Genomic DNA, 21,690 nt, shown 5'->3' with positions numbered 1-21,690 from the left:
GTTCTAAAGTTACACTGTAAAAAATAAACTGTTGAGAATACTTAAAAAAGTAAGGCAGCTTGATGCAGTAAGACTTTTGAGTTTTCTCAGTAATAGATTTTTAGTTCAGCTCAATAAAGATACTTTGTTGAGCCAATGCAAATTTGTTTGTTCATGCAATGCTGATTTTCTTATTTTACTAATAGAAAAATTCTTGTCATAGCAGCTGAAACAACAATTACTGTCATTTAGGTTGTTCATTTTTTTCTGTTCCCCGGAAAAAAATAAAATGTTTAAAAAGTCACCATATTATCAAACTTATGTTTGTTTACAAAGAACAACCATGAAAGGCTAAATTAGTCTAATAAGCAGACAACATTGACTTTGTTCGTAAGACAGTTTACAAGACTAAGATATACAGAAAATGGACATAAGTGAATGAACATACTCGAGGACTCAAAACCAGACACACAAACCTCAAGAACGGCGACAACCAACAAATGTTAAAAAGATGAGCTCTTTACATCACAGTACATCGAATAACTAACAATAATGATTAAACAATAACAAAAAAGTTGAAATGAAGTCAGCAAACAGCAAAACAATAATATAACAGCTATAACAGTAACTGCATAATTTATTTATACTGCAATGCATGCTGGGAACTCACAAAGCCTTAACATTTCAACAATATAAAATTCTTTATTCAGACAATTGTGTTGGACTAGTTGGGGCAACATTTGGGGTCATTTTGTTGGTCTGACAAGGATTTTTATGTAGTTTCAAGAAAACAGCATTTTTTATTTGAGACTCAAAAGGTTTCGTAAACCGGAAAATGAGCAGTTTCATTTTTTACAGTGCAGAAGGTGGCATAAAAGTAAATAAGAGTTAAGGCCTTTGATTAAATTTAGAACACTGTGAATCTTCTGTATAATGCAACAGCTGACATGGCATCAGATATTTACCATTTCCAAGATTACATGTCTAACGTTAAAATAACTGTGTACCCATTTTGTGTTAATACTAATAAGGGTTTGTTTGAACATCCCTTGACCTTACACTACTCTTGAGCTATCTCTGGCTGTCCAGTTTGGAATCGCATCAGTGTGTATTTGTGTTATACATGGGGCCATTGCGCTATGATAATGATGATGGCTTGTTTGACCTTCCATTTGAAGAACTTGACCTTGCCTGCTCTGTTGGGCTATTTCAGGCACTCTTGAATCACATTGCTCTTTATTAGTTCTACACACTGGGAAAGTGTAATGCTACAGAAATGTGATGTTTTATTTGGTTTTCTTAGAATCATTAACAGCAGCTGTAACTATTTGTGTAAAGCTATAGCAAATGTCAAGCTTTTAATGGTGCACCTGATCATTAAACATATTTTTAACGTTTATCTAAGAGAAATTTATTTAATAGCTACCAGTTCGAGTATAAGGGATAGTGATCATGTTGATCCAGATGAGCTGATTTGCAGTCCGTCCCCCTGTCCGCAATCTGTGCATGACAATAACATGAGACAGCCGGCGAGAGGACAGCTGTCCAACGTGCCACCCAACAGCTACATTCGTCTTAACGAGGCGTCAATAGTCCTTAACAGACTTAATGCCAGATAAGAATTTCTTTTTAAAACCCAGATTAACTAAAAATTTGGGGTAACATTAAAATAAAAACAACTTCTAGCGTATCAACATCCGCGAAGTCCAAAGTTTAACCACAGGAGAAAATTTCAGTCTTAAATTCCCCGGATGTCGGACACTTTGTTGTATTAACGGCTTCTTTTTTTGTCTTGCCCATTTTCTTTGGTCTGGCGATGAGAGTCGGGCAGGTGACAGCTGTGCTGTTTTGTGTTGTAGCAGAAGTCAGTGAGTGGACGCTCTGTCGTAGCGCTTGACATTTACATCACAAAAGCTGCGGACAGACACACGAGCTCTGCGCTCTTTACTCCACGCGACGCGCGAGAGCCCCACACAAACACACTGTCCGCCGTTTCCCAGTATTCCCAGTCGATTGGATATAAGTTTAAAGAGTTCTATAAACTAAACCTGAAACTTCAAAATCCTATATCCAATATTCAATATTTTACCAATCTTTCGCCTGTTACGCTGTAATGTTAGTGTTGCGGGTATGTACTCCATAAAGTCTACACCATATTATTGATTAACCATTGAACGCCGTTTACTTTTCCTGTTGTGTTGGTTAATGTGTCGTATAATAAACGATTAATACATATATTAGAACCAAGTTATTTTGTTCAGCTCAAAAATCTAAACTATAGCGGACTATAATAAATAGCTATAGTATAGCCAAACTAGTTCTGTTTCAAATGTTTGTAAGTTAGTAGCCTATTGTAAGAAGCTTAACTTTAATCTCATATACTTATTTAATGATCTCATGCACTTTTGGGGAACACTCTCAAAAAACAGCTACATCAGTCTTTTTATGGGGTTTAATAGAATAAAACAGAAATGCAGTATATTTTGTCTGATTTATTTTTTGACCTTTCTACTGAAATACTACAAAACACTTTTCTGACCTCCTTATACCCAGCCTGACCCCTCTGATGCCCACTTGTGCCAAATGCCTGTTTGATTGTTTAATCTTTAGCTGTGTAAATAGAGGTTATAGTCTGTCATCAGTGATTTGATCTTATTTGTTCTGTCTGTACCACATAGGATGTAAACAAACTGAATATTTTCTTTCACTTGTTTTTCTGAGTGAATTCTCAGACTGGCCTGTAACTATTATAGATATTTGTTTGATTTTTAAATTTTACAGTCTGTTCCTTCTTGAATCTCAAATATGATTCTAAAACCATACACTCAATTCCTTCTTGAATCTCAAATATGTGGCTATGTCCATGTTCTCAATTGTGTTTGTACTGTACATATATGTGGCAAAACTACAGAGTATGGACACTGTATGAGCTTCAGCTTTGACATGGTCATAATAGAGAAAGCGGTTTAATTAACAAAAAAAAAAAAAAAAAAAAAAACTGACAATTCAGCAACAAAGACAGTGATTTATGGTGAGCAATTTTTAAAAAGAGGAATTCACATTTTCTTTGAATAACAGATTGGCATTAAGTGGAACTCATGTTAGTGTTGCATGTCATATCCTGTCCTCTACTGTACTGTAAGTCAGCAATGAGTCATACTGATCTTATATTCTCTCTGTGCTTTCTGTGCCAATGTTCATTATGATATGGAAGTCTGACTCATAATTCACTGGCATTTTGACAGACTCTGCATTGATCCCTGTGCCAAAATGATATGAATGTATAAGAGATAAATATGTGCATTTCCTACTTATAGACCAACTCACTTTAATCTTTTTGTTTGAACTCTATATGTTAAGATAAGCCGTGATATGAGTTGCAATAAAGCTTGTAAATAAGGACACAGATTCAGGTTTTGTTTGGCTTTATTATGTTTCATCCACACCCCTGTTTTGTTTCATTCAGAGGCTCTAGATTACCTTGAAAGAATAAAGTAATATTTATGAAGATGTAATTACACTTTCAGCAGCTGGAAGCATAAGATGACTTTTCTTGAGGTAAACTTCTGCCCCATTCAGAGTTGTTGGGTATGGGGCTGCAACTCCACCGGATAAATTATTAAAAAAAGGTCACAGAAAATATTAGCTAACTTATAAACACTGTGTATTTCACAAATCCTATAACAGTTTTCATTTGCCCTTTATTCCTTTTCAAAAATGTCTTTACGGTAACTTAGTGTAGTCAGGTGCAGTCTTTAACTCTAAGTCTTTTTTTTTTTTTAAATAATATTGTTCACTTGAATAAAAACATTTGGTTTAGAATGTCCCTCATACAGCACTTTTTATTATACTGTGAACTTTAATTTCAATTGGTATGATAATTCTGTTTTTTGTTTTTTTTTGGCTTACATATACTTCTTTCCTCAGGGTGTATGCTGTGTTTTGGTCAGTCATCCTTTTTCCGCTTTAACCACCCAGAGGAGGCCATCAGGATGAAGAGTTTGATGCCTGGTGGAAGCCCTGGATTTACCAGTACCTACAAGAACCCCTCAGGTATATATATATATACAGAAGCTAAATTACACTGGCCTGGAATCTGGTAGTGCTGCTCTGGATGCAATGGGGAGCTAAAATTGCTGAAGGAAAGAGAGAGAGCTAAATTTGTGAATAATGGTGCACATTCCATCTATTTAATTACTAAACGTTACAGCAAACGGGGTACAGAGAGGCATTGTACCCTAGATAATTATAACAAGTTCCAGACACTGCTCAGGTGACACAAATCTGCCTAAAATAATACAGCCTAATCCTCCCTCTTCAATATCCATGTTACTGGAGGAAACTCCAGCTGTATCTTTGCCCGTATTAAATACTCCTCTCACTCATTTAGCATTTACTCATTTCAAATAGTCTAGAATCCAGGAAGTGATGTCTTTGGAGGAGAAATCGCTTTGAAAAAATGGGAATTTGAATGGCCACAGGCACTCTGTCAACTGCTGGAAAGCCCCTGCTGGTTGACTTTGGCTTTGACCCTGTTAGTTTAGAATCCTTGAACACAATATTGGACATTTTAAAGGAACATGACACCATGACAGTGATGAATATCATGTTGTTGTGATGCCAGGATGTTAACTGTTGGGTGCATCATTGTGTTTCTGTCTGACCCTATAGGTCTTTCAGTCATTAGTTGAAAAAACAAACAAACATTGAAATGGTTATTTGGTCTGATTTAATAGATACTTGTCTATACTTGGAAAATAAATATTGATTTACTGTTCATTTTTATAATAATTAAAATGCATTATATATTTAACAAAATGGAACACATTTGCAATTACTTGTTGAACAAATAAAATTATTTCTCACACTATGAGCAAACAGGAAAAGAGCTGTTCCTTATGAAGCAGTGTGACAAAAAGGTTTTATGTGTTATAATTACAGAAAGGTAATTTTTTTTCTTCTGTTCAATAAGCATACCACGTTTTTGTCATTTTGTTTGTTAAAAGTTCTTCTCTTTTGTCGTACCATATCTATCATTGTATCCATCTTTCAGGCAGTGTCCCGTCATTTCAGTTGCTCATTTCTTCATTTGACTTAATCTTTAAATTCTAAAATGTTTGAATTCCTATAAATTCTTAGCCACTTTTATCAATGGATTCAAGTAGCAAAATAGCATTTTGGATGGTTACTGCTAGACAGAAGAAGCATATTACAAAAAGTTTAAGAACTACTTGTTTGATTGGTAAAATGACAGTAATGCTTAAAAGGGTAGCTTCCCTTATGTGTTGTGAGCATATGTTCTCCCCTCTGTGCCATGGCTCTGACTAAAATAATGTGTTTATTGTGTGGTTAGTGCATCGGTGGCCCTGGCTGCAGAGAGTGAACCAAACTGAGTGCATTTAACTGGTCTTGAGTGTGCAGAATGAGTCATGCCGAGACGTCTGCTCTGACCTTTGGGCTAAGGGTGGGATTCCTGCCATCCGCAGTCTGTAGGCTGAGAGACACACCCAGAGTGTATGTGTAAGAGAGGGGGAGGTGTGTGTTTGTAGGTTTTATACCCAGCCCTGTCCTGTATGGGTTTAGAGCACATGTGGTATGAGTGAAATATGGTCCTGACAGTTTTAACATTATATAATAATGTATAAACAAATATAAACATTTTGCCAGATTTGAGAGATAGATGTCTGATTTAGGTTTTGTTTTTGTTGTTGTTGTTGTAAATAATTGTTATATAGAATGGATTGTCAGTTTAATGTTTAAAGTATGGTTCTGGGTAAACAAAAAAAAAATAAAAAATGAAAGCAGAGTAAAATGTTTCAAAGTCAGTTTTGACCTTCATAAAATTATATTGAAGTTGTATGTTTGTTTGTATGTTTGGGGTTTGAAGTAGTCTCTTATTTTGACCAAGGCTGCATTCATTTGATTATTCAGTTAAAACAGTTTTAATGCAAAGTATTCTTAATGTGTTTTAATTAATTATATTAAAATATATTAAGAACTGAAATAGCAAAGCTGAATTTTCAGTAGTTGTTACTCCAGTCTTCAATGTCACATGATCCTTCAGATATCATTTATATATGCTGATTTGGTGCTAATATATAACATTTCTTACTATTATCAATGCTGAAAACAGTTGAATTTTGTAATTGTTATAAACTGTGATATATTTCCTTTTTCAGTATTCTTTGTCTTTTGTGACATTTATGTATTGGCTTATAAAATGTCTATAATGTCTTTGCTGTTACTTTGGATCAAACTAATGCATCCCCAAACTTTTAAATGTTAGTGTATATATTTTTTTTAAAAATCACAAATTTTGTTAACCTGGTACGTATATTGTATGAGTCTGCTATGTTTGATATTAGTTCATATTTAGGATTGTCAAGTAATGTTCTGATTCTGATTCTGATTCTGATTCTGATGTTGTTTATTCTCCTCAGAAACCCATGGGCAAGTCAATGGCAACCACCTTCCTTTGCACGAAGAACCTCGTCCTGGACACGGCACTCTTGTGCGCTGTATTGAGAAGGATATTCAGGACATTATGAATTCTCTGTCTATGGATGAAGGCCAGACTTCCTCATCTGAACAATGTAAAAAAAAACGCCACCCCATTCCACAGTCTGCCATGCTCAACGGGAGTGGCCACAGTCTTGTCTCCCCTCCAACCAATCCTGGCACTTTGTCTGTAAGCTCCAGCTATGAAAATACCAGTCCTCCTTTCTCCCCCCTCTCCACCCCCTCTGTGGTTAATAGTCCAGGGGCTTGTTTGGACTCCGCTAATACCCATTCCACCAGTTACATCCACACTGTCCAGCCCCCGGTGCCACAGCCACGCACTTTTGCGTCCAAAGCCAGTAGTTCCAACAGAGGACTAAAGGATCAAGAAAGTCCCAGGCTTCAAAAAGCCTTGACTGAAAACCCCTCAAGCCCTTATACAAACTGTAGAGTCGAGAGTCCACACCTGTCCCATGGTTCCTCTTCTGGGTCTGTCTCAATTGCATCTGGAGATTTTAGCAGACAGATCAATGCTAGGCTCACCTCCTCATCCTCACCAGCATCTTCTAGCCCCAGATCTAGTGTTGGCTCATCAGTCCAAGAAACGTCTTCCAGTCTTCAGTCCCATTCACGTGCATTCATTCCTCCAGACAGTCCCCAGTCATCCCACCATGGTGTAGAACAATCCAGCATGCGTGAACTTCCTCCTCTCAGCCCCTCCACAGCACGCAGAGGTGTCCTTGGGGTGCCAGTTCTTCCTGGAGCTCTACCCGGTGTTCCTTTGACCTCTCGTGGCCGGTCTGTACCAGAGAGTCCTCGTCTTCAACGACGAGCCACAGCTGAGGAAGAAGTAGGAAATACAAGATGGAATGCCAGAAGTCCATCTCCTGTATCTGCTCTTTTGAAGGACCAGCCTTGCTGTAAGCAGAAGACGGGTATCACCCCAGCTCTAGGTTCTCAGACAGGTGTGTCTCCTCTCACTAGTCCCCGTAACCAGAGAAAGAACCCCAGGGAGCCTCGGCAGGTTCAGCCGCGCACACGGGAACGCAAGAACAGCATTTCAGAGGTCAGCGACAAAGAGGAAGACCTACTTGAATACCATCGCTGGCAAAGAGAAGAAAGGATGCGTGAGCAGGAAATGGAGAGGCTGGTATGTCTGAGCTTGTGTTTATTTACAATATCTGTCAAAAGATTGGACACACTTACTCATTAAGTAATAGTTTTATCATCAAACTATGAAATAAGATGGAGGTACCCAATACCTTTTAAAAGTGTTGGGCCAGTAAGATTTTTTTTTAATGAATACTTTTATTTAGCAAGGATGCATTAAATTGATCAAATGTGACAGTAAATACATTTATATTGTAACAAAATATTTCTATTTCAAATAAATGAGGTTCTTTTAAACTTTCCATTCATCAAAGAATCCTGAAAAGGTGTATCATGGATTACACAAAAATATAATTATACTGGAGTAACGGCTGCTGAAAAAACAGCGTTGCCATCATAGGAATTAATACAATTTTCAAATTATATTAAAATAGAAAAGTTATTTTAAATTGTAATAACATTTCACAATAACACTGTTTTACTTTATTTTAATCAAATAAAAGCAGGTTATTTCATGTTAAATCAAAATAATATTTTGTCATTTTATTATGAAGTTTTTGCCTATTTTTTTTTCTGTTAAAACTCACACATTTAAATTTATGTTTTGTAAATAATTTCTTTGCAAAATTAATTTCAATCTTTTAAGCAAAATGCTTAAGAATAAAAGGTTTTTAAAATATAAGACTTAATAAGATAAAATTGAGCCAATTGTGTCCAAACTCTTACTGTTTGTTTTTAACATTGTGGTGTCTTCAATGGCAAAAAATGTATCCAGATGCTTCAGTGCTGTTGTGGGATATATATTTCACTTTTCGAAATACATGAATGTATGAAATATATATGAAATATATGATGAAATCTAAATAGGAGTTCTGGTGCTAATAAAGTGATCGTTTGTCTAAGTGAATGCAGTAGAGAGGCTATAGATTGCTGTAGAGGACTGAGTATTTGTGTGATGGGGCTTTGAGCGTCACTGGCTTTTGGAGTGGACTGGACCTAGATTTAAGTGCTAGAGGTTGAGCGGGTGGAGTTTATATGGTGAGAGTTTTCTGGTAAAGACATAGAGCAGTCAGAAATAACACACAGATGTAAATTCCTGAGGCCTTTTTAAAAGCTCATGTGCAGAACGAGTGGCTGCCCGAAGACTATATTTACCCGACACAATCTCAGTGCTTTGAGCTACCCTCCTCCTCATATGCACACACATACTGTCCTCTAGCAGTCTAAACATGCGTCTCCACCATAGCCCCTAAATTAACCACACATAGACATCATCTCTCTCATTTAAACCTATTAAAAACCCCAGACACTCCTTGGGTGCATCTCAAATTCTCATATGGAATTGCCATTCATCATCTCTGTTACTCTCCACCTTATTTATCTCTGAAATTATATGCATCTACTGTGCCTCTAACCAACTCCTTAATGGCGTTTTTATGATGAAGTACTGTAACCTTTCTTTAAAATACAATACATAGACAAGCCTAATTATATGCGGAAGCCACAGAAAATTCTTGTTATTCCCTTGAGAAAAACTATTTTAGGATATTTACTATGAGACAGAACTGAATTAATAAAGAATAGGAAGTTGTTTTCCATAATAAGTCTCCGGTTAGCGTTTCGAGACAATGGCAGGATCATTAAGTGTATTATGAACACGTTTTCACTCTGTTTGTGTTAAACTTTGTCCTGTGGTCTCTGGTTTGTCTGGCACTGTTGTCATGGTTACAGCACCGCTCTGTCCAATAGTGTGCCAATTTGAAATGTAGTACTAGTTTTGTCCAAAAGGAGCTGAATGCCCTTTTTTTAAAGCTGCTCTCAGGTGGGTTCTCAGGTCCTGATGCCATAGAATACACAGACATTGATTGCTAGCTTCAAAAATGACATTTCAGAGGTGTGACCTCGCAGCGTTTCAGTGTTAAGATGTGTGTGGGATTAAAGGCAGAAGTGATAAACGCTGAGAATACTCTGAGATTTCAACTGGTTCTTGACCAGAAAAGTATTTGGGAGATAAGAAAAAAAAATTAAAGCAAGAAGTGAATTAGAAAAAAAGAAAAAGCATTTGGAATCTGATCTTTTCTTCTAATCCTTCCTTACTTGAGATAATACTGCTCGTGGGCTAATGTCATATTTACTCTTAAATCCCCTCACGAGTCTGTGTTTACTCAGTTCTAGGTCATGGCCCAGTTGGCTTGATAAGGTTTCTTCTCTGTTCTACTGTAGTATTTCTGTGCTCCGCCTACCTTTTATCTCACAGACACACACACAGTCACACATATTTTCTCTAGACAGCCGTATTCTTTACAACAATGGTTCTCAACTGGTTTTCCTTTAGGAACCAGATGTTACATCTAACATCAAGTGTTAACCCAACACTGAAACAAATTTGTTTAAAAAGCAAAGGTAATGAAATACAGCGGAGAAAATATTTATTTGATCCCCTGCTGATTTTGTAAATTTGTCCACTTACAAAGAAATGAAGGGTCTGTAATTTTTATGGTAGGTTTATTTTTCACGTATAGAGACAGAATACCAACCAAAAAATCCAGAAAAAACAATCCAGTTATAAATTGATTTGCATTTCAGTGAGTGAAATAAGTATTTAATCCACAAGCAAAACATGATTAAGTACTTGGTGCAGAAACCCTTGTTGGCAAGCACAGAGGTAAGTCTTTTCTTGCAGTTGGTCACCAGGTTTGTACACATCTCAGGAGGGATTTTTATCCACTCCTCTTTACAGATTCTTTTGAAATTCTTAAGGTTTCTTGGCTGTCGTTTGGCAACTCAAAGTTTCAGCTCTCTCCACAGATTTTCTGCAGGATTGAGTTCTGGAGACTGGCTAGGCCACTCCATGACCTTAATGTGCTGCTTCTTGAGCCACTCCTTTGTTGCCTTGGTGGTATGTTTTGGGTCATTGTTGTGCTGGAAGACCCATCCATGACCCATCTTCAGTGTTCTGGCTGAGGGAAGGAGGTTCTTGTCCAAGATTTTATAGTACATGCCCCGTTCATTTGCCCCTCAATTTGGTGAAGTCGTCCTGTACCCTTTGCAGAAAAACAGCCCCAAAGCATAATGTTTCCACCTCCGTGTTTGACTGTAAGGATGGTGTTCTTGGGGTCACAGTCAGCATTTCTCTCCCTCCAAACACGGCGAGTCAAGTTCATGACAAAGATTAGATCATTTAGATGTTATTTGGCAAACTTTAAACAGACCTGTACATGTGCCTTCTTGAGCAGGGGGACCTTGCAGGTGCTGCAGGATTTCAGTCCACTGCGATGTAATGTGTTACCAATGGTTTGCTTGGTGACTGTGGTCCCAACTGCCTTAAGATCATTAACAAGCTCCTCCTGTGTAGTTTGGGGCTGATCTCTCACCTTTCTCATGATCATCCTTACCCCATGAGGCAAGATCTTACACGGAGCTCCCGACAGAGGTCGACTGATGGTTGTTTTGTATTTCTTCCATTTCCGAATAATCGCATTAACAGTTAGAATGGTAGCCCATTCAAGCCTTGTGGAGATCTACAGGTGCATCTCAATAAATTAGAATGTTGTGGAAAAGTTCATTTATTTCAGTAATTCAACTCAAATTGTGAAAATCATGTATTAAATCAATTCAGTGCACACAGACTGAAGTAGTTTAAGTCTTTGGTTCTTTTAATTGTGATGATCTTGGCTCACATTTAACAAAATCCCACCAATTCACTATCTCAACAAATTAGAATACTTCATAAGACCAATAAAAATATTTATTAAAATATTTTTTTAGTGAATTGTTGGCCTTCTGGAAAGTATGTTCATTTACGTTACTTGTACTCAATACTTGGCAGGGGCTCCTTTTGCTTTAATAACTTCTAATTAATTCGGCGTGGCATGGAGGTGATCAGTTTGTGGCACTGCTGAGGTGGTATGGAAGCCCAGGTTTCTTTGACAGTGACCTTCAGCTCATCTGCATTTTTTGGTCTCTTGTTTCTCATTTTCCTCTTGACAATACCCCATAGATTCTCTGTGTGGCTCAGGTCTGGTGAGTTTGCTGGCCAGTCAAGCACACCAACACCATGGTCATTTAACCAACTTTTGGTGCTTTTGGCAGTGTGGGCAGGTGCCAAATCCTGCTGGAAAATGAAATCGGCATCATCAAAAAGCTGGTCAGCAGAAGGAAGCATGAAGTGCTCCAAAATGTTGTGGTAAACGGGTGCAGTGACTTTGGTTTTCAAAAATCACAATGGACCGACACCAGCAGAACATTGCACCCCAAATCATCACAGACTGTGGAAACTTAACACTGGACTTCAAGCAACTTGGGCTATGAGCTTCTCCACCCTTCCTCCAGACTCTAGGACCTTGGTTTCCAAATAAAATACTAAACTTGCTCTCATCTGAAAAGAGGACTTTGGACCACTGGGCAACAGTCCAGTTCTTCTTCTCCTTAGCCCAGGTAAGACGCCTCTTATCTTTACAATAGTTCAGGAGTGGCTTAGCAAGAGGAATACAACAACTGTAGCCAAATTCCTTGACACGGTCTGTGTGTGGTGGCTCTTGATGCCTTGACCCCAGCCTCAGTCCATTCCTTGTGAAGTTCACTCAAATTCTTGAATCGATTTTGCTTGACAATCCTCATAAGGCTGCGGTTCTCTCGGTTGGTTGTGCATCTTTTTCTTCCACACTTTTTCCTTCCACTCAACATTCTGTTAACATGCTTGGATATAGCACTCAGCCAGCTTCTTTGGCAATGAATGTTTGTGGCTTACCCTCCTTGTGAAGGGTGTCAATGATTGTCTTCTGGACAACTGTGAGATCAGCAGTCTTCCCCATGATTGTGTAGCCTAGTGAACCAAACTGAGAGACCATTTTGAAGGATCAGGAAACCTTTGCAGGTGTTTTGAGTTGATTAGCTGATTGGCATGTCACCATATTCTAATTTGTTGAGATGGGTTTTTGTTAAATGTGAGACAAAATCATCACAATTAAAAGAACCAAAGACTTAAACTACTTCAGTCTGTGTGCACTGAATTTATTTAATACACGAGTTTCACAATTTGAGTTGAATTACTGAAATAAATTTATTGAGATGCACCTGTAAAATCTTGTCTCTGACATCCTTAGACGGCTCTTTGGTCTTGCTCATGGTGGTGGGAGAGGTTGAAATAGAAGATACAGATTGTGTGGACCTCCCTTTTAAAACTCTGTTCATTTTATTACCCTAACTGTGCAAAGTGATATGTCTAATTGCATTTATTATTTTTGGGTCATGACACTTGAGCAGAGAACTTGCATTGCACCACACACGGAACACATATTCTTTGTCTTCAAAGTCTGTCAAGATGTGCCTCTCTGGCTCACTTAGGTTTTGGAGGTAATTTTGCCTTTTGTCCCTGTCAGTTTGTTTGTGGAAACTACAGAGAACTAAAGCGGTTCATACTGTATACCACTAGAGGGCGATATGGCACCAAATTTTGAATGAAAGAGAACTTTTTTTTTTTTTTTGCTTTTTTTCTTTGTTTACCAGATTTAAAGCATCTAAAAACCAGTTTTAACATTAAACACACTGTTTCCCACTGCAATTAATGAATACTTTAAATACAGATATATCTTTTTTTTATTAGGTAAGGCAAAGAACCTGTTTAAAATCACCTTCTCTCACTTTTAGGATTAGGGTTGGGATTAGGGCCCAAATAGACAACTGTTGTGTCATAAAGTGGCCTTTGCGCACAAAGGTTTAGTCGCTTTGCTTTGAGTTGGTCTGTGTCGTGGCATCTTCAGCATGCATACCAGTTGTGCTGACACCCTTTTGTTGGAGAAGAATGCTGTTGCTACGTTACCCATCAGTTAGCGTTTACTTGTTCCAGTGCTCTGTCTGCACTCTCCTGACAGGGGAGACCTCGTTAAAAGGGAAGAGTATGTGTTTCAAGTCATTTTATTGGCCAGACTGGTGAGATAATGGCTCAGTGATATACAGTACACTTTTACAGCACTGAACACCAAGTGTGCTAAATTCAGTCTTTTATATTTAACAGATACTGTATTTGTCTTGTACTGTGTTCATGTTTAGAGGTCTGAGTCTCGGGTCTGTCTTATTGTTAATTATGTCTGTGTAAATAAATCCCTACTTCATAAAAATTGAATTTGATTAGCTGAAATGGATGGCTTGTGACAGCACTGTCTCCTGCCATGCAATTTTAGTAATGCCACTCGTGTCATCTAGCCAAGCTGAGCTGGGTATTGTCCATGTAAAATATAATGAGCCACAATGCCTAGAGCGCTAGTTAGTCTGGCTAGAGCTACGAGAGAACACCGGGACTCTGGCAGCCTGTAAGTAGACAATGTACACACACACACACACACACACACACACACACACACACATACTCAATCTAGGTAGAGTGATGGCAGCAGCTGACTATCACAACCAGATGAGAGGTCGTTTGAGTGTGCTCAGAAGTCTGGGGGTCTGTAACTGGGCTGAAGGAAAGATTTTGCAAAGTGTATTTGTATGACACCTCAAGCACTGTCACAGATGTTCAGGATTTTTTACATTTATACTGAGTTTAATGTGCTAGGTGCCGAATGAATCCACTAGGATGTTAAAGGGGTCACACTGTGTCATAAGTGGTCTTCGATATTTTCTGTTGGTGTCAAGTTGCAGTTAGTTTAGAACATACCGGATAAAGCTCCTAAAAGAGCGAGTGAGAGTATTAACTACATGTGTTTACATCATTTCAGACCTTTGTGTTAGTATTTGTGCTCTATGCACAGCTGAAACCTTTTTTGTGTGTGCTTGTTTCTAGGAGAGACAGAGGCTTGAGACCATCCTGAATTTGTGTGCTGAGTATAATAAGAGCGACCCTCCGGTTGGTGTGGACAGTGGGAGGGTGTGCCAGTTTCCAGGGATGGAGGAGGTCTCTGTTCGGCGACCCGGCTCTGACCCTGCGAGTGTGCTGACCCAGAGCTCTCACAGACAGAGAGAGAGTGAGGAGGAGAACCTGAAAGAGGAATGTAGCAGCACTGAGAGCCAGCACCAGGAGGTACAACACACACATACTCACGCACACAAACTATCGGAGATGCTCCCACTATTGTACTAACAAACTGATGCAAATACAGAGAGAGAAATATAGTAAGGTACAAAGATCTGAGATCACATTGAGCTTCAAAACCTATTCTAAATACACAGGATTCAGATTTGGATCTTTTTCAAACAAAGAAGTATTGTGAAACAAAATGATTAAGAAATATTTAAGATTCTGCACCATTTCTAGGTCACTAGTCAAATAAGTAAATTTGTGACATTGATCATGTGACTCTTTATAAAGATGGTCCGATGTTCCTGCTTCCATTGAAGCTCAAGATGCTCTTTGAATCATCTCAAAACATGGGAGAACATGATTATCAGGTTTGACTCGAATTTGTGAAGTTCATGCAGCTTGAGTGCATCTGTAGTTCAAATAAAATAAAAGTTAAATATTGTTACTGAATTTAAAATAAGTAGTATATACCAATACTAAAGAAATTAGTGCCCATAATTTAAAACACGCAAAATTTGGCTAAAACACTCAACGGTGTACTTGTAGAGGTTTGTATGTACTGCATGTGGAAAAGTAAACATACATTTACCTCTTGTGGTCTGTTGGTAGTCCAATTTGAATTCACCTAGTTTTTTGCATTTCTTCTGCTCGTAAACACGTCTTTCTCAGCCTTTCTTTCTCCCTTTCTTTAGAGAAAAATGGTATTCATTCATTTAGGTCACTGTTAGAATGCCAGGTAGAGTTTATTTGTTGCAATCATTGTCTGAGAGGCCTCACCACACACACACACACACACATGCGCAAACACAATTTGCTGTAATTGACAAATGCTTTCTCAGCATGAAGATTCTTCAATGCTGGGGCAGCAGGAGAGCGCTTATCTGGAGGAAGAGCGGATCAGGGTTATGGCTCGGGTGGACGAGCTGAAGACTCGTGTCACTGACCTGGAACAGCAGATACAGGAGTCCAGACAAGAGGTTAGACTGAATCATAACCCTACAGACAATTGCCTTTGTGATGTGCCTACACAGTGCACTTAACTTCCCTCAGCTCTGTCATAACTGCATGAATGAGAGCGAGAGATGTAGATTACATCAAAACCTTACATAAAATCTGTTCAGTCACTGGTCGTCTTCATCACCATCTGTCATGCATAGAAACATCTTTGGTGTTGCATATTAAAATCAATGTGAATACAGGATTTTGCCTGATCAGCAAAGCTGTGCTATTCATATGAACAGAAACATATGGAAGTGAACAGACTGTTGAACGTGTCGTTTTATTGGCAGGCCGAGATGGAGAGGGCATTACTGCAGGGGGAACGGAAGGCGGAGCTTGATCAAGTGGAGGCAGAGTTGGAGATCATCAATCAACTTCAGCTGAAACTGAATGAAGTGGAAAATTCGACTCAGAGGGAGAAAGAGAAGGTACTGACAACAAACACACTCTATGAAGCATGCTTCCCTGTGTCCTGTTTGTTTTTCCTGAAAACCTTTGTGGATGCATTTTTACTATCATGCTAATTTCTAACAGCCTGATGTCTAACTCTTCATTAATCTAAATGAAACTGATTACACTGCATGTTTGAGTGGGCACTTTCATATCAGTCTTTTAATAAAAGTTTATTTGGCATGAAATCTAAAATATCCACCTTATTTTTCACGAAAGAATGATGCAGCTAATTGGAAATTGAATGTGCAAGGCTTCCAGTGTTATCCACTTTCAATTATTTTACCTGTGCAAAAACATCCCATTATGCTCCTGATATTGCAAGCTTGTATTTGTTATCAAATTTTAATGTATTATCGTAATCATGAACATGCTGGTTTGTAGCACAAATGGTTTTAATGTTTACTGCTTATTCTTCTGATTATTTACCTAGAGTGGTAATCTTTTACATTCACAATAAACAGCAGAGAAATCTGGGTTGCAAATCAAGGTAGATAATGTTACAGCCACCTTGTTCTAGACCGCAATATAAAAAAGGAGTCAATGTACTATATTAAAATAATAAAAAAAAAAAAAGTAATGTAAGTAAATTCACACATCAACAAATGTGTGAAAATGTGTGCAAATGTCACAAAAGGCAACAGATATCACAAAACTGAGATATTTAATAGTAATACGGTATTATAAATGAATAGATGTATTGAGTAGAACTGACTGCTGTATAAATATTTATTCTTGCCATGGTTCTGATTGCCATGGCAACCCCATATCTAAAGCTCTGTTTTAACACAGCATGGTGTCTTTATCCAAGCAGTTTCCTCTTTGTTTTCACCCCTCTCCGCCATCACTGGCTCGCTGCGTGTGTATTTTACCAGTGTGTATGTTACGTGTGTGTAATGTTTTTGTAGGAAAGAGCAAAAGTCTCAGCTGAGCGGGATGTCCTGGCCAGGCTGAGGGATTCGTACAGTGAGCTGAAGTGCCAGCTTCATAAATGCCCTGAATCACTGAGGGAGCACTTACAGGAACAAATGACCAGGGTCAGTGTGTGCTTTGATACTGCCCAAGAGAGTCACAATGATTATCGAACATATACAACTACTTCACTTCAAAGAGAAGCAGGAAAAAAGAAAAAAGTAGGATTGTTAGTAGATTTAAATAATTATAAGCAATTGATCTTAGGTTTTTTTTTATTTTTATTTTTATTTTTATTTTTTTAATTAGTTCACGTAATTAGTGTTGAATTTTCATTTTGCCAGTGTTTCATTCCTTTTTTTTGGCGGGTGTGTGTGTGTGTATTAAATAGAGATGCTTGTAGTGGTTCTCTTATTGCAGCCAGTATTTAAAAATAAGCCAGAACCATAGAGCAGTTATAATTTCAAATTGATAGTCAAATGAATAAATAAATAAGGATGCACCAATATTATAATTCTGGCTCATACAACAAGCTGACATTGCAGTTCTCTAAATAAATTAAAAAGAAAAGAGTAAAATATGATATCAGTTGGTTTGAATGCTAAGTGTATTTATATATTTAAACTTGTATTTAAATATAATGCACAGTATGACAAATGGATATGTAAAATTACATGTACTAAATTATTAAATGATTGACATTTAGCAAGGGTAAATGACACCAAGGGTAATCTCAAGATAAAGGAAATGAACATGCAAAATTGAATAACAAAAACAATATAAAAAAATCTCTAATGTTATGCAAAAACACATATGGTACCAATTTATTGTGCACCTCTAAATAAAAGCAAAACAAATAGCAAAAAAAGCAAATAATCAGAGATAAGCAGAGTGAATTGATGTATCTTCTCCTATGTAATCACATTTGTACACAAGACACCCTATGAAAAATAACCACTGGAGTATATCACCTACCAGTATCACCACAAATGAATGGGCAAAACACATGACATGATATAACAGCCTTAACTGGACAGCTTGTTACAATCTGGATCTGTACAAACTGCACAAATATCCTATGGCCGTGTGTGTTGGCTGTGTGTCTGTGCTCCCTCTTGAGCCACAATATGCTCATAGCAGTAAAGGGTTTACACACTGACTGAACAACCATGATCATTATGATGCACCTCTGCTCTTTTAGGCAATGAAACTGCATGGAATTCATTTACTTGTATGTCTGTCTTTTGCTGTCCACTCTTGCTTAAGTGCTAAATCTTTTACTAAATCTTCTCACTAATTCACTGATATGGTAATGAACTGAGTGAATTGCCTATGTGTTCTGTATCTTTGTACACCTTAACCAATAAGCACCAAATAGAGGATGTTTTTTTTTTCTGGAGATGCATTGAAAAAAAAGTGTTCCATACAGCAAACATTGTTTGGCAGACAGAGTGATCTTCTTCGGCATGTCATTGAGGAACATTTGTCTGTCTGCTTGTTTGTTTCTCCCATCTGTTCGTCTGCCTCTGTCTTTCCCTCTCCCTCTCCGTCTCTCTGTCCATCTGTGCATGTGTGTGTCTGTAGAAGGTGGAGGCACTGGAGTCGGCCACTAAGCGCTTTGAGGATTTGGAGTTCCGCCAGTTGGAGCGAGAGAGTGGCATGGAGGAGGAGAAGGAGACGGTCAGCAGGCAGCTGTTGCAAGAGAAGGCAGAGTATCACCGGAGTGTGGCCAAAAGGAAGGTAATGACACTGATCTCAGGTCAGGTCTTTTAAAGTACTCAAAGTCTGTGTTGAGCGGCTGATATTGTATTAGACTGGAATGACATACAACCACGGCCTCCTTTGAAACCTTTCTCTTGGTTATGTAGGAGAAAATGGCAGCTCTGGAGATCCAGGCTAACCAACTTGGACTTCAGGCAGCTCAGGATTGTGAAAAGACGGCCAAAGATCGAACCCTGGCCCTACAGATGCTCCAGAAGGTTGAGAATTTTTTACAATTTCTATCTACACTTCATGCAAAGTGTCTTATATAGTATACAAAAATATGGGGTTGTAGTGGGCCACTTACAATGAAAGTAATTCATAAACATCAAAGTTGGCATGATATTAATATTCACCCTATCTATTTTGTAAACTCATGCTAATGATCTTATTGTGAATGATTATCCCATGTATATGTTTATTTCTTTTTTTTTTTTTTTTTTTTTACTTTGTAATGTTTAATAAAAATGTTAATCTTCCAATGAAATGACAGACTTCTCTCTGGTGACATGCTGGACTTCTCCAATTATTTAGTCCACTTAAACCCTGCCTCTCCACAACTAACTTCAAGTGTGCATTATGTTTGATTGCAGTGGCCATATGCATTATCCATTTAACCAATTGATACAACTTTATTTTGACACTTGGATGTACGTCATGATATGGAATAAAAGATTTGTCACTTTTCCGTTGCACTGAGACTTTCACTGTTTCAATATCTTATCATTATCATATGGCAACAAAATGTTGCCATTTTAGTGTAAAAAATTTGGTTACTTTTTTGTACAGTGTTAATGTTGCAAAATACATCATGATACAACTTCAATTTTAGCTATAAAGCAGCTGTAGTGTCAATAGTGTCCTTCAGCTCAAATTAGTTCTAATTAGTAATTGTAAAAATGATTGAACCTAGAATATTCCTTTAATGGTAAAATTTGACCCTGTATATTTTTCTCCTTAAGGAAAAGGAGAGACTGTCTGCCTTGGAGAAGAGATACCAGAGCCTGACTGGTGGAAAGACTTTCTCCAAGCCTGCCAGCATGAAGGAGGTAAGAGCATTCAACAGCCATGACTTGTACAAATCGGTAATTGGCCTGTTTTTGGTTGGCAAGCAAACTACTTTTTTTACTCTAAGCTGGTGAACAGGCTTTATACAGAAGCTTTGTGATCTAAACTCATATAATCATTATAATTCATGAGATATCTGTGCTGTTTCTCAGTATTTAGTGCACTGGTTTGAAATAAACGTATCGTTGTGTACGTCCTGATGGTGGTGTCCGTGGGGAAACACTCAACTCCCGCTTAGCAGTGATGAGCACGTTTTTTCTGGGTTATCGCCATCGGCAATAAGATTCATGTCAATGCCTCTTTGATCAGCCATAAAATATGTAGAGGGAATTTTAAGAAGTTTGATAAAACAAATAATGGTATAAAAATGTTCTTTGGCATGGTTTGTACAACACTGTCTGTGCGGTGGTGTCTGACTTCGGTGTTTATATTCAAAACAGGAAGTGCTTTACATCAGTGAACCTGACCTTTTAGATGAACTCCCTGCCCAAAATTCTCTGCTCCCCACGTCTTGTTGTCAAAGATCCACCCCTCAGATATATTCTAACAGGCCACAGGAGGTAAAAGCATGACCCCAGGACAGCTTTGTGGGATGTACAAACTAACAAAACCATTATATCATTCACACTTACGCACTTGTGCAGTTCAGTCATTTCACCCTTCATCAGGAACATGTTTCTGTGTGGCTGATGAGTATGGAGGGGAATTGTAAAGAATTTAATGATTATGGTTCTTAATGGTCCCACTAACGATTTTGTTAGTACTAAAAGAAATGCAATTTCATTACCAAATGATAAGATGGTTTTGATAATAACAGCAACAGTACTAAAAAATTTAATTCAGTTATTTTTGTGAAATACTTCTGACAACGTCTAGTTTGTGTCATTACCTACAGTCATATGAACAGTCAGTTTTTGTAATGTGCTCGATTCATTAAAATGAATGACTTAGAGTTGTTTGTTTGGCTCTTTCAGATAAGTAGTAGTGTTGTGGCATCATTGAATAAGTATTGCAGAAAATGTATTCCACCCACATGCATGTGTAAGACCCATTAGTGGAACACAATGAAAGGTTTTTTTATTTTATTTTTTTAAATATTGAAGTTGCCCTAAATAAGAATCAGTTCTTGGTTCCCAACCCTACTGGTGTGTATAATTAGTATGTACTGATATGTAGTACTAATTTGTATATTTTAATGTTTTTGTAATAAGACTTCTATGCTCACCAAGGTGCTGCAATTATTTGATCAAATATATAGTAAACCAATAATATTGTAGAATATTATGTTAGTTCAACTGTCTTTCACCAATCTTCAGTGTTATGATCTTTCAGAAATCATTCTAATGTGCTCATTTGGTGCTCAAGAAAGATTTCTTATTGTTATCGATGTTGCAAACAGTTGTTAAAAAAAACAGCATTTATTTGAGAGATACAATGATCAATTTAATGCATCCTCACTTAATAAAAGTTAATTTCTTTCAAGAAATTTTTTTTTTTTTAACTTGACCACAAACTTTATTAAGGGGAAGTCGTGGCCTAATGGTTAGAGAGTCGGACTCCCAATCGAAGGGTTGTGAGTTCGAGTCTCGGGCCGGCAGGAATTGTGGGTGGGGGGAGTGCATGTACAGTTCTCTCTCCACCTTCAATACCATGACTTAGGTGCACCTTGAGCAAGGCATCGAACCCCCTAACTGCTCCCCGGGCGCCGCAGCATAAAAATGGCTGCCAAACTCTCCTGGTATGTGTTCACAGTGTGTGTGTGTGTTCACTGCTCTGTGTGTGTGCACTTCGGATGGGTTAAATGCAGAGCACGAATTCTGAGTATGGGTCACCATACTTGGCTGAATGTCACGTCACTTTCACTTTCAAGAAATTTTTTTTTTTTTAAC

General features: G+C 37.8%; 1 protein-coding gene across 11 annotated transcripts in view; it reads left to right on the top strand.

Annotated features, from left to right (window-relative positions):
* The window catches only part of LOC109079832 (pleckstrin homology-like domain family B member 1), a 42,511-nt gene that overhangs the window by 12,714 nt on the left and 8,107 nt on the right, over nt 1-21,690 (top strand). For 6 of the 11 annotated variants that reach the window (XM_042755919.1, XM_042755907.1, XM_042755893.1 and 3 more), the window contains exons 5-14: nt 3,907-4,032; nt 6,420-7,627; nt 14,375-14,611; nt 15,451-15,588; nt 15,901-16,038; nt 16,969-17,097; nt 18,557-18,712; nt 18,841-18,951; nt 19,696-19,782; nt 20,242-20,361. In XM_042755919.1, coding sequence (XP_042611853.1) covers nt 3,907-4,032; nt 6,420-7,627; nt 14,375-14,611; nt 15,451-15,588; nt 15,901-16,038; nt 16,969-17,097; nt 18,557-18,712; nt 18,841-18,951; nt 19,696-19,782; nt 20,242-20,361 — 2,450 coding nt within the window. The remainder of the gene's footprint in view (nt 1-3,906; nt 4,033-6,419; nt 7,628-14,374; nt 14,612-15,450; nt 15,589-15,900; nt 16,039-16,968; nt 17,098-18,556; nt 18,713-18,840; nt 18,952-19,695; nt 19,783-20,241; nt 20,362-21,690) is intronic. The other 5 variants (XM_042755935.1, XM_042755931.1, XM_042755927.1 and 2 more) reach the window with 2 other exon arrangements.

Source organism: Cyprinus carpio, chromosome A5 (genome assembly GCF_018340385.1).
Source record: "Cyprinus carpio isolate SPL01 chromosome A5, ASM1834038v1, whole genome shotgun sequence".
NCBI lineage: Eukaryota > Metazoa > Chordata > Actinopteri > Cypriniformes > Cyprinidae > Cyprinus > Cyprinus carpio.
The sequence above is the reverse complement of the archived record's forward strand: the minus strand, read 5'-3'. Positions and strand labels throughout refer to the sequence as shown.